We start from the raw sequence: 13,770 nt of genomic DNA on the forward strand, positions 1-13,770 counted from the left end.
CTCTCAACCAGCTAACAGCTGTCAGCGGGAGTGTGGCGTGCGTAGGTGCCATATTTTGACAAAGAAAAGGAATATGTGGTCACGAATCAGTGGGTATAACAAACTATCTAACCTTTTTTTCTTTTTTTTTTACATTTAACACACTTAATGCTGCGGCATTTAGAGTATCGGTGCCAGTGTTACATTAGCACGAACTGACACGTCGTGATAAACAATATTTATCCTGTAAAAGGTGGCGTTCACATGCCGCACTTAACAGGTTTAGGTTCTTCTAAAGCGTCAGTGTATGAATTTTTTTTATATATGACGGCGCTTATACCAGGTATGCTTGTTTTAGTAAAAAAAAAAAACTCTGTTTGCTTTTAGTGGGACAGTCTTGAGTGCAACACTGTTTTCAGGCAAGCAATATTCCAAAAGAGAGAGCTCTGAAGCCGCACAGTGCCTTAATTGCTATACCGCCTGTGACAGCCTTGTTCTTTTCTTTCATCACTAACGCACTCCATCAGCCTTTTCTCTGTCCTCCCACTTTGCACTCATCTCTCCTCTTCAACATTTTGTCCTGTTAGAATGGGAGGGGAAAATGGCCAACCTCACCTCGGTATTTCTTTTTACCCGCGTTATTGTCCATCAAATATACCGTCTCTCACACTGAAGTACACTTAATTATTCGTTGATGTCCCTATTTTCACTCAGCCACTCAAAATGCTAGGGGATGTAGGGGGTTGGGTCACATATCTATTTTAAATAGTTTCTCTTTTACAGACGTGTTGGCACAAAAGGAATAAAATCCCCGAGTTATTTATGACAACATAAAAACATTTCATTTCGGAAAGATGAAACCACGGAGGATGGACGATATTGAATTTTCGACATGGTGCTCAATTCAAAGCCGTTGTGTGTCTCGCTCTCCCCCACCGGGGACCCTGGTCTGTTGCATGTTGCATTTAAGGCACACAGGTCAATAAAGTTAATTGATAAGCTCTCATAACGATATATGGTGATGAATGAAGGCTATTTCTGGCACGGTAAATCAACCTTGCTTCAGAGCCATAAATGGACAGTTATATCCACCATCTAATGGGGATAAGCATAAACTCATTCTCCGCAGTCAATGCCGCAACAACCCCACAGACGGGCATGTGCACGGCAGCGTTATTGGTCCATCACTTACACTTTATGAGCACGCGGGGCCGAGGCAGAGATGGCGCAGCATCTCGGGTGACGTGGTCATAGATTATTGGCAAGTTCATTGATCTGCCCCTGTGTGCGTGATAGAAACATGGCATCAGTCTTTTAAGTTGGATGCTTCTAGAAGAAGCTCACAAAACAAATGAGAGAAAAAAAAAAAGCTTTCTATTGTTTAAAAAGAACAACAATAGTATGCATTTTAAACGGCCCACATTTATTGGTTCCTCCAAGTACTTTTCCTTCCTCAAAACAGTCACATAAAAGAGAAAGACGAGCGGTCACATGAAAAAATGCTACCCTCTAGTGGTTAGACAGGACTCACTGCTGGAGAAAACACTACATAAATGAAATGATCTTTAATATATATATGTATAAAAATTCAGCACTGACAAGTAAACAGCATAGAAATGTGATAATGGACGTCCTCGCTTAACACCCACGCCACTGACACTCGTAACATTCACAACATTCAAAATACATTCACCGGTGCCCGTAATTACAGTAATAAAACAAAGACTTTGGCATCAAGAGGGAACTTGTAGCTTATTCATATGTGCAAAAGCATTTTAGATGCTAATGTATTCCCGTTATAGAACTTTTGTCATTTCTGCATTTACCTTTTAAAAATTCGGCAGCAAAGTGAATCAAACATGAGAAAAAGATAGAAAACAAAACAAATAAACAACTATGCGGAATCACAATCGTAAAAAAGAGAGACTGCAAAACATTTGCATTGTACCACAAGAAAACCTTCCTTTTTTTTGCTACTCATTCCACTCGATTACTTTCCTCTACAGAGTGGTTTTTGGAGGCTACAAAAGTGGTCCAGTGCGTCCCTTAAAAAAATATAAAACAGGTCCAGCAAAAAAAGCCTTTTAACAGTTCTGATATGGTCCCTTTTTTTTTACAAAAGGCTGAATAAATTCTCCAATATGGAAAGTCAAGAAATCATCTTCTGAATACAGATATCTCCAATCTTCACTCACGTCGCCAAAGGCCGTGTTTTTTTTGCTCTCACGCTACATTTACAGTAGATTTCACATATTTACATAACGCTCTTATCCAGAGCAACATACGCAACAGTTCACTCCAACTGTCACCCATTCAATGTGCAGTTTCACGTTTTCACAACGCGCAGGGGTCCACTAACTCCACACTTCCACCGTGAAAGAGGTATGTCGGGGTTTTTTCAGTGTAATGGCTAAAAAAATAGTGGTAGCAACTAAAAAAGCACTCCGTCACTCAATCGGCTTCAAAAAAATCAATAACGGAAAGTTCAACTTCCTGTTCAAGAACACCACATTTAGGTTGTTAGCCTCAGTGAGCATTGTTGCTTATCTTAGCGCCTTAACGTGGCATCTGTCCAACGTTGGATTTCATTCTGTCACCGTCCACCGGGAGACTTCCTGTTGGCGTTTGCCAGGCTGCTTGCCAGGTTCTTTGTGAAGAGTGCGTGGGATTTACCACAATAAGTGTGCGTCGTCTTCAACAGTTCCTCTTCTAGAGGATCCAACAGAGAAGTCACTGGGTCTGTACCGAAGGAGAACTGCAAAGACACGACAATGCAGGTGGTTAGATTTGACGAGATTGTGGACACGGTCGAAAGGTGGGAGCACACACGCAATTACAACGTCTGTTGGATGCACATTCTGGCTCATTTGTGTTTTCTGGCTGTGAAAGAAAAAATAAAGCAAAGCCCTTGCCTAAAAAGACTTGTTATAAGTCTTTTTACAGCTTTTATTTTAAAGCCAATACTTTTAAGACCTTTTAAAGCTAAGTTTTATGTGATAAATGCTTGGCTTTAAACAGATTTGATTTGGACGTTTATTTTTACGACAAACTGATGACAAGCTCCAAAAAGCAGCGCTGTCACGAGCCTTTTCATGTGGAGTTACAAAGGTTTGATGGATTAAAGTGTTGCTCAGGCCATTGTCCTTGCTGCAAAGAAACATTTAAACCTCCATTACCGCTCACAGTTTCTCGGTCACCTCCTTGACCAAGGCTATTGTTGCCCGTTTGTTCAGTGTGGCCAGCTCATGTGAAAGACTTCCTGGCGGTGTCACACTTCTTCGCTGACACGTACTGAGACAGCTGTGTTTGTGGGAACGCGCGGAAACCTCCAAAACAATTCTTTATTATATATATATATATATATATATATATATATATATATATATATATATATCTATACATATATATATGTGTGTATATATATATATATATACACATTAATAACCCATTAATATTATATTATATTATATTATATTATATTATATATATATATATAAATATATATATATACATATATATATATATACATACATATATATATATATACATATATATATATATATATATACATACATATATATATATACATATATATATATATATATATACATACATATATATATATATACATATATATATATATATACATACATATATATATATATAAACAAGTCTTTATTGTTGCCTTTAGTCTGTCTTACGTCACAGTTGTATTGCAGTGGCCTGTGCGTGACCTTCTGAACACAGGTGTGTGTCATTGTGTGCAATCATGGTTCTGCAGGTTAACACATCAAGGACACTTCTGTGGCGTGCCACAGGGGGAAAAAAAGGGTCTTCATTCGGTTGTAAATTAGATATTTCAGCTTTTACAGAACCCACTTTTATTTGTGTTTCTATAAATGAAAGCTTAAAAAAGCATGAGGAAGTCTGTTTGGGTTCATGGTTCCAGGTATAATGTGCCACTAAAGAAATGACAGTTCCTGAAGAAAGCTGGAAAAATAGTGTAGTAGAGCAGTGGTGACTTAAGAGTGACAATAATATGATTCCTGGAAATGAACATGTCCCCAAACTACACTACTGTCAAAACTCCCCTCCTGCAGACGTCCAGAAGTGGAATTGATCAGAAGTGCTGCTCTGGGCGGGGCAGCGTTTGACCTCGGACGAGCCCCTTCCTTGGATAAATTAAAAACTTAATCCACGAGGCACTCTACTCTGAACGTGGATGACGCCCTGAATCTAATCTGATCACTCAGCCTCGTGAAACGTTTATTGCTGGAGTCTGTTTTTTACGCTATAGGCTTATCGTCCGATAACCGGGGATTATGGGCGAAATTTCATGTCTTCCCAGTAATGAAGGAGCCTTTACAATGCTCCGAGGAAATCAAAGGGGAATTATCATTTTTTATGCCGGCTCATTTGCTTGTGGTTCGGTCCCTGATATTGGGTCACAAAGAGAGTGTTTTTATGAGCACAAACACACACACACACGCGCCCCCCGCCAGTCATAAAGCTGCATTTACAGTTGCCGTATTGATTTTGTGCGGCTGATGGGGCGCTGTGTGGTGTGCAGACTCTGACTCTAAATGTACCGTCGGCTGTAAAATTTAACTGCTGCTTCCTGGGCTCCGTGTTTTGTAGCGGAGGGAGGGGATGCCTCATAATGGACAGACTGCTGTGGTCGGATTGAGACGGACAGGCGGACAGACAGGGAGGAGTCCTCTCACCCGTTTCTTTGTGTGAGGACACAGAACAATAGCGGTGATTTACGTTAGTCGCCACTTTTAAAAAAAAAAGTTACAACTTTGCCATAAACAACAGTTACTTATTTTCTATTTTGTGAGTTTGGTGTTCAATTTGAACGACAGTAATAAAGTCTAAGGCTAAAGCCTGACCCACATTAGAGGATTTTCTAATCTGACTTGATTTAAAAACATGGGAGACCACAGATTAGGCTTTTGATCAAACGACTCCAGGGAGGAGATTCTGGGGATTTTTGGATCTCACATTTAACGTGACGTCAGAATACAAAACAGATACGGAGGTGGACTGGAGAAGACGGAATCAACTTGGCTTGTACAAGTTATGACATCTAAACAAAAGTACGGAACATCTGTTTCCCCAGTTTCCCTCGCTCTCGTTGGTTATTGAGGAGTTCTTGTTCAGTCGATTGGGACCAAAATGAGGCTATTTATGCTCTAGCGTGGGCCAGGCTTAGGTCTAAAAACTCGATAAATTACTCTGAATCACAAATGTTTGCTTGCTGAATATTTTTTTGTAACAAAAGAAGCAAACTGATAACACGACTTAGCGTTGTTGTAGTCAAAAGGTGGCCACTACCAGCTCAAAGAATACAAGGTAACACAAATGAAGGTGATTTCCTGGTGAGAACTCGCCACCACTGGGATGGAATATGAGATTGATTAAGCACGCGAGGGACGCTAGACTCTGCCCCTCCTTAGAGCTATGGCAAACGGCTACTTTGTTCTTTAGTAATGAAATCTTCAATCAAAAATGTGTAGAAAATCACTTACATACAAAATGAGTTTATTGTGTTGTCTTGCTCTCGATATTTTTGATAAAACTCAGTTAAATGTTTTTCCATTGACAGTAGGTTGGTGTTAACTTCGATATAACTTAGCTAAAGTAACTCATAGAACAACACGTGTAAACATGAGAAAACAGACTAAACTGATTGTTTAATGTTGCGTAGATGCACTCGAAATGCTTCGGGATAAGAGGATGAAACAATAAAAACTAGCGGGGAGAACAAAATACACTTCCTGCTCCCGACTGACACAGTGGTGGCTTACTCACACTCAACACTTTCAGCGACACCTGTGCAAAAACAATCAAGACAAGTCAAAACACCTGCTGTCAGTCCCCGCCTCTGCTAGAGCGGCCACACCCGATTGGTCACCTGACAGCACACCTGCTCTGCATTCACCAGCCTCAGTATAAGTGTGCTTTCCAGGCAGCAGTCGCACTTTTGCCAGGCTGTCAGAGCGAACACAGCTCTGCAGAAGCCTCCAATTTTAGCATGTGTGACCTTTTTGTACTTGTCTGTGTTCTTGGGGGACGTTTCACATTAAGTAGAAGGGTACGAAACAGCTCTTTAACGCCGGTGTGTGAATTCCCCACTTGATTTCTGAGCCATTTTCCTGAGCTGCCAGTGCAGTGCAGTGCTGTGCTGTGTTGTTAGGTATTCACACCATTACACTTCACAGATAGCCTGAGGTTCTGCTGCAGATGAACACGCTCAAATAGATGAAATGGTCTGGCCAGTGAGATTAAACACATGGAAATCAATCTTTACTCCTGCCTCCTACAGGCAAACCAGACTTAATCACACATGTATGAAAGAATAAATGCATATAAACAGTGTTTGTATGCATGCTGTTGCTATTATAATGGGATTTAATGGTCTTTGTGCCAGCCTATTCAGTTATGGGCACGTGCGTTGACTGCCGTAATTGACATTGGCAAATAAAACCCAATCTAAACTGCGGGCCAGTAGATACAGTATGGATCGGCCATCGCTGTGATCTATGCTCAATAGTTTGTTAATAGGAAAGCAATGAGACAGTCAGCGTTGATGGCTTCATTAAGCAAATGCCACTCCTGCCGTCAATATCATTACACTGCTGGTAAACAACACATAAAGATCCTCACGGGGGAAATTAGCGCTCACTCCCAATTGTCTGCCAGCGGATTGAGATTTGTGTCTTTCCACAGCGAGACAATCTGATGTTCTCAAAATCTCATCTGGGAGGGTAAAGAAATGGGGGGCCACGGAGGTCATAAGAGGTCGACTCCCATCAGATGTCCCATCAGACTCAACATACCCAATTTAACCCGCGTGCACCAGAGAGACATTCAGACGAGCCAGAGTGTTTCTTCCATTTGCTGCTCTTGAAGTGTCGGGGGAAACGCGCAAACTTAAAACTTGTGAGGCAAAGTGAAATCATAGTTAAAAAGTCACGTCCTCTATTCGTGATGGATTGCACGATTAAATTTCCTTTGCTCTTTCATTTCCGCCATCAATATCGCCGTGTTTTAACTGCTGTGGGTTGTTAAAGCATAAAAGTCAGGGTCAAAGCCTCCTGAGGGCGTAAATCCAGAGAGGCCGACAGTAAAAGCGGACTTTTAATTCTTCCAGTTAATATTTTAGGCAATTGACATCTGTGGTCATTAAGTTTAAACAGACACGCTGTACATTTCATCGTATAATGTCTTCATTTCGTCTCTCATAATAATACCCCAAATGATGGGAAACACAAGCATATTAACAGCTACTCTTTTGACAGTGTGGACAAACATGTGACCTGAGTTGAACTGCAGTTAATTATATAACCAGAGGGGAACATATGAGCCAATGTACTGCAGAGTTCTGTCGTTTAGTGTTAATTTGTGTAGCACACTCAGTGTTAAATCTATAACATGATAGAATGTATGGGAGGAAATGAAGACGAGGCTTATTAGGTGTGTCGAACACTCTTAAATGTGGAATTGAGGACCGCCACAAACGCCACAAAGCACACCCACCTTTTGTATGGCCTCGTAAACGGCTCTGAAGGCCGGCTGCTTGTGGTCGTGGTAAACTCCTCGGTTTCCGTGCAGTATGTAAACACCGTCCTCCTCGGCTGAGGCGCAGTTGCTGCCGTAGATGCAGTGATCTGGGCGATAATTCCACCGGCACGGAAACTCCAGCAACGTCTCTGACAATGACAATGAACACGGAAGAAAATGAGAAAAATCTATACTTGTTGCTGCTTTTTAAAATGTTGAAGAATACGTGATCCAGACCTGGGTTGTGGTGGAAAATAATATTCAGGAGGTCTTGGTCGCCCCAGGTTATGTTAAGTTTGTATTTCTGCAATAACGGCATCAGCAGCTCCTCCCAACGCAGCCCCACAGACGTCATGTCATTCTGTAAACACACGTTTATGTTCGTCATCATAAAAGTGGTTGATATTAGTGTGTGTTCATCAGAAGATTCACTTTACAACTGCTCTACTGACTTCTTATCAGCTGTAGCAGAAGGAGGCCATCTTGTGGCCATTAACGGTGGTACAGTAACAACACTAAACCAACACATCAACTCTCATCTCTCTCTAGTGGGCGTCGTGTTTTCGCTGTTCAGACCGACCTTAAAGAACACGCTCCTCATCCTTGTCATGTTCATGAGCATGACGCCCGAGTTGATGCCCGTCCTGCCGTAGAAGGGGTGGCGGGCGAAGCGGTTGTACCAGGCGATGCGGGGCTCCTCGTGCTCGGGGGCCATGGCCGCCAGCTGAGAGGAATTAAACCGAGACAGGAACGCCCACAGGCGGTCGACGGGCTGCAGGAACAGGATGTCTGAATCCACGTAAACGAGCGAATCCACGTCCTTCAGGATTAGCTGCGTTGATTAAAAGAGAAAAAGGCACATTTGTCACTTTAATGGAGTAAATACGTGATTTGGAAATGGTTTAACGAGTATTTTTAATATAATTTGCAGTGACTAATGTCAATTTTATGTGAACCATCCAAAAACGTAATTATAATTATGCAAAGCTCAATGGGTTTCATGGTATACCATGTAGTAATAGAAACAAACATATTATTCTATTATGATGTGTCAGATTATGTTATTTCCTCGTTGGTTTATCTCAAACTCACAGGTAAAAAGAGTCTTTGAGATGCACAGGGTTTGAAGAGTTTCTTCCACTCGGCCGCGTTCTCACTGGGGAAGCTGATGGGGTAGACTGTGTACTTGAACCGGGAGCGAATAAAGCCAGGCCACGACTCCAACTGAAACAAAAACTAGCATGTTTAATTCCTACAAGGGAAACACAATAATAAAAGACACAGTCAAGACAAACGTGGGGTAATTCGCAGTCGAGAGTAATCGACATGCAGATGAGTTGTGATGGAGAATTTATTGACAAAAAGTGACTCAACTAAAATGAACACAGCGTGCGTTTACGCAACAAGAAGAATGACATCCTTTTTGGTATGTACAGGCCACTGTAGTTCGCTGAGGCACACGGGAAGGGGAGGGATGAGTGGAGTCTTCCATTTGTAACGATCTACACTCTCACCATTAGATGTGACTAATTCTTACACACTGGACCTCAACTATGATGGCAAAACAGAACTGAACACGTGCAATAACAACACCACACAACATCACGTTATTTATGTGTAATTGATGGTGTATCACCATCTGTGAAACAGATTTATTTATGTTACACAACCCTCAGATTCATGTGCAATACTCACAAAACCCCCTTGTTTTTAGTGCTTTAAAAACTGAGTATGTATCCAACCTCTCTGTATAGTGTTTTGTATTCTATATCTCTTGTACTCTTTTTATTGTAATATTGTTTATTATACTGTTCTTTGCTTTTCCTTTAAAAACATGTGCCTGTACTGTAAGTTTATGCACAAATGGCATATAAAAAACCTTGAACTACTGTATATCAAATATCTCATACTCACAGCCTCAATGAAGCTGGCGTGCAGCTGATCTTCAGCAAAGATGTGCAAGTCGAGGCGTTTAACGCTGAAGAGCACAGCAGACTTGATCATAACGAGAGTCTCCTCCAGCCGGTCACCGCAGGCCACCACGGCCAGGTGCATGGGAGGCTCGGGTCCACTCTGAACGCTGCCACCTCCACCACCAGCCTCCGCCTGACCCCGCTGGCGCATGATGTACCTGTGTAGGGAAGACGGAGATGCAGTGTCACACAGATCGCAAAGGAGATGCTTAACAACAATGTTTTCAACCCTAACCAAGTCCAAGATAATAGGAGTGCTGAACACAATACACTTGTAATACTTGTGACACTTTGTATTAAGAAGAAAAGTTCCCTTTTTCTACTGGCAATGTAATGAATCATGCTGCATGTTTAAACCCAGCATTGTCACTGTAAGTAAAACAAAAAACAAAAGGTTTCTTACTAGTCTGTTAAACTTTGCTATATTAACTTTTGCTCTAAAAGTTCAGCTGTGACACAAATATCATCATCCACGATGAGGCAATATTATACATTCCTTTATCTTATGTCCTGTAAATTGATTGTTTATGACATCATTTCAGACAAAGTATACAGGACATTAAGTATTAATTCTGCTTTTGCTTGATTTTCAGATTGTAACAATTAAAATTGTGCTATATAAATGTTATAACCTCTGAAACATTGTTGATACCAGTGTTAATCTGACTCTGAGTGGAATTATGGCAAATCAGAATTAAATTGTGGACAATCATAATTTAGCTGCTGTAGACATTCACATCTACATTATTATGACACCTACTATTGAAATAAAGGTGTATGTGTAATGAGAAACCCCATACACATGAATAGGAAAGCGTGACATCATTCTTCCGAAGACGTGTGTCATTGTGGATATCTGAAACACTCTTTTTGAAAAGGAAGAATCAAATTACAGATATTAAATGGGTTGCCATACACGTAAACTCGCACTCGTTTCCGAGTTGTATCATTAAAAACCTACAGCTAACTGACTTGTAGTCACGTACACTTACAGTTTACGTCCCGACCGTTTCACTGCAGACCTGAATATCCAGATTTACCTGTTGTACCAGCGAATGTTTTTGGGCCCCGTTTTGTCCGCGGCCCCTCGGCTGGCTCCGGCCGGAATGAAACTCCTCTTCGGTCCGTGGTTCCCTCCGAGCGACGCGTCCGAGTTCAGCAGTTTACTGTAAACATAAAAGCCGGAAAACACGGCAAACACCGTGCACAACATTAGTGCACGACTGTAACGCCGCATTCTCGTGTTTGAAAACGCAACTCGGGGCTACAGTCATGACACAGAAACCAGTGTTTAATAATAACTCGGAGCAGGAGCAGTGGGGACGCACTTCCGGTACGGTTTAGAAAATAAAAGTCCGGTGCAGGATGAGCAACTACGCCCTCTGGCGAGCAAATAATGGTTCTACAATCCTTTTTATTAAAATTATGTGCTTGTTTAATTCGCTGTGTTATTAGACTAACAGTTTATTTTTGTTTGTCTCTTTTTTAACAAACTCAATAGAATTCGTTTTATTTGCACACACACCATTTAGTGATTAGTCTGTGGGCTGCACTTATCTCCATGAGGGAAGCAATAGTGGTTGGGTACCTTGCTCAGGGACACCCCAGCCGTTGATCTTTCCTGGGATTTGAACCTACGACCCTCCAATTAGAAGCCCATTTCCATTCTACTTGTTCATGGGCTGCCATAACACTGTGTTAACACCTGCTTGAAATGTGCTTTATTGTCAATACAATTACTACTACTGTTACTATATTGATGATTTCATACATTTAAATCTTGTTTTAGTATCTTAGATGTCACATAGCACAGTTTGTGATATTGATAGTTGTATTCACTGTCAACATATTTGACTTTACTATTATTGTCCATGACGATTTTTCTCAGCCTTTTCTCTGTGCACCCACTTCCCCTCATCCCAGGTTCACGTGCTTTTATGTTGAAGGCAAGAACAAACATCCGGTTCTTGTCTTTCTTTAAAGCGTTTCTCTTGACACTCTTCATGCAACAGAGGCAGGAGGTCGAGACCCCTTAACATGGGGGAAGGGTGGGATCCATCAGCAAAGTTTGACCCCTCACCCCGTCCCCCCCAAGTCTCTCTCAGCAACAACTTTGCTTTGAATTGATTCCACCTCTGAAAAGACTCATTCAGCCTGGCTTCAAGTGACTGGTCGTCTTTATTGAGGTGGCTGCATTAGACAAACAGCAGAACGTCAATTGTATTTTCATTTAGTGAGGGGGGAAAACAAGGTTATTAACTGATGTTGTGGTTAATCCATTCATGTGTAAACCATACCCTATATGTTAATAGCTACTCCTTCATATATATGTAAGTCGTGAATATTTATGCCTCAACTATTGCATGGCTAAGCAAAAAAACTGTAAAAAAAAATTAAATGAAAAGGTGGGCATGCTGAGCTGCCTGATGGGCCCCATCTGTTATGTAAACTCTGAACATTCATGCACAGCTGAAGATGAGCAGCAAGTTATGAGTCATTCACCAGGTGGAGCTATAATGCACAATAAAATAAAAAGTACCCTGCTTTAAAAGGGGGGCAAACAGACATTTAAAGAGTGTGTGTGCGCATCTGCGTGTAAAGAAAAGTGACAAAAAATAAAATAAAAATAAAACCGTGAGCATAAGAACAGGACTTTTTTTTTTTCGTATTTTCTTATTCAGACAACAAACAGTTCACACATTGAGCATGGCAAAGCAAACCAAACCAAAAGAAAAGAAAAAAAAACATATCAATGCATGACACTCACACACATTTTTAGTGTCCTCCATTTTCGGTGACAACCAAATAACAAATGTCTGTCTGAACAATTCTCACAAGCCCACACACCTAGTCCCAGCTAGTGTAGTGCACCTACGAGAGTACATCTGACACATTAAACGATAACTAACAAACTAAGAGACATTACCTGTCCCACAATATACAGAGACTGTAGTATTATCATGCTTTGACAGCTCTCCCCATGTGTGCTAAAGTGTTTTTTTAAGGGAAAAAAAACAAAAGTCAATAACACTGATATGATGGATAATACAGCCACGTCAAGACATTGTAGTACAATATTTTTTTTAATTTTTTTTTTTAGAAATATTCATTTTATTTGTGTAGTTAATCTACAGGTTTTTATAAGTTATTGTGACGTTAGGTTGATCTATAGTTCTGCTGGGAGTTTAGTATACTCTAAAGTTTCCTCTACTTTGTATCATCAAAACGGAGGAAGTCAAAACAGTTTGTGACGTCCCATCACACCATAGGATGTCCTCTATATAGCTCATAAATATGTCCAGAGCTCAAAGAACCCCTTTTCAGTTGTACAAGCACCCTCCTGGGTCCAAAACTGGGTCCTCCGTGGCAGCAGAACAGTGTGAGCGCACTGTGGTTTTTCCACTGGGACAGTGAGCAGCTGCAGTTCCATTTGTGCAGCAGAGATTAAAGGGACAATACCGGTGCCATTCGCAGCTTCCACGTCTTCCGCAGTTAGCCGACGGTTGCTCCTTCACCGTTTCTTAGACAAAATTTACAGCAGTGAACGGAAAATGGACTCAAAAATTGGCTCCTATTTATAGAAAATAAAAGCAGGGATCCAATGGTGTGAATTTGGAAGGCTGTGAAAATGCTGAAATCATGCCATCAACAATAAACGTGGTTGGTAAAAGGTTCTGTGGACATAGTGTATTTTCAGTAAAATGGGTAAAAGCATGACCCAAGTCCTTATATGTAAGTCTCTTTATGAAGCAGCCATCTTGGCAATACCCCTGGGTGGTTATTACAGGCTAACTAGACCAGGCTCCCATCTAAGGGAATGGGAAGAAAGCCAAAAGTGCACTTTCAGAAGTCACTAGGGCTTAAAAAGTGTGTATAGAATGTATTGAATTTGGCCCAAAACAGGATACAAGTTACAGAGTTGTGTACTTGCCATCAAGGGATTCCTCAAGAGGGGTCACACAGTTGCCTCACAGCAAGAAGCCAGTTCAAATCCTGGTTTTACCATGGGCCTCTGGGTGGAGTTTGCATGTTTTTTCCCATGTGTGCGGGGGTTCTCTCCGGCTACATCCTACAGTTGGGTTACATGGACACTCTAAATTGACCGTAGGTGTGAATGTGAGGGTGAAAGGTTGTTTGTCTCTGTGTGTGCTTGCCCTGCGAGGAATGACTGGCGACCTGTCCAGGCTGTATCCCACCTTGGATGTCTTTTTAACTGTAAACCAGTTAAGAAGACTTAAAAAATATGCGTTAA

At 41.2% G+C, this 13,770-nt stretch overlaps 1 protein-coding gene across 1 annotated transcript; it reads right to left on the minus strand.

Moving 5' to 3' along the window:
* Nucleotides 1-1,381: 1,381 nt before the first annotated feature.
* On the minus strand, nucleotides 1,382-13,654 carry gxylt1b (glucoside xylosyltransferase 1b). Its single transcript, XM_044020978.1, has 7 exons — nucleotides 10,559-13,654; nucleotides 9,460-9,676; nucleotides 8,638-8,769; nucleotides 8,126-8,377; nucleotides 7,783-7,906; nucleotides 7,522-7,694; nucleotides 1,382-2,734 (listed from the first exon to the last, which is right to left on the minus strand). Exons 1-7 carry the CDS (start codon nucleotides 10,753-10,755, stop codon nucleotides 2,573-2,575), a joined length of 1,257 nt encoding a protein of 418 aa, XP_043876913.1. The 5' UTR covers nucleotides 10,756-13,654; the 3' UTR covers nucleotides 1,382-2,572.
* Nucleotides 13,655-13,770: the final 116 nt, after the last annotated feature.

The sequence above is a fragment of the Solea senegalensis genome, linkage group LG3 (genome assembly GCF_019176455.1).
Source record: "Solea senegalensis isolate Sse05_10M linkage group LG3, IFAPA_SoseM_1, whole genome shotgun sequence".
Classification (NCBI taxonomy): Eukaryota; Metazoa; Chordata; class Actinopteri; order Pleuronectiformes; family Soleidae; genus Solea; species Solea senegalensis.

Bases quoted from the DNA above. Each gene is read 5' to 3' on its own strand.
- gxylt1b (XM_044020978.1), bottom strand. From the start codon at position 10,755: ATGCGGCGTTACAGTCGTGCACTAATGTTGTGCACGGTGTTTGCCGTG. The intron at 9,677-10,558 runs GTAAATCTGGAT...TTCCCTACACAG, and splicing joins AACATTCGCTGGTACAACAG to GTACATCATGCGCCAGCGGG. The intron at 8,770-9,459 runs GTGAGTATGAGA...TTTTTGTTTCAG, and splicing joins ACGCCAGCTTCATTGAGGCT to TTGGAGTCGTGGCCTGGCTT.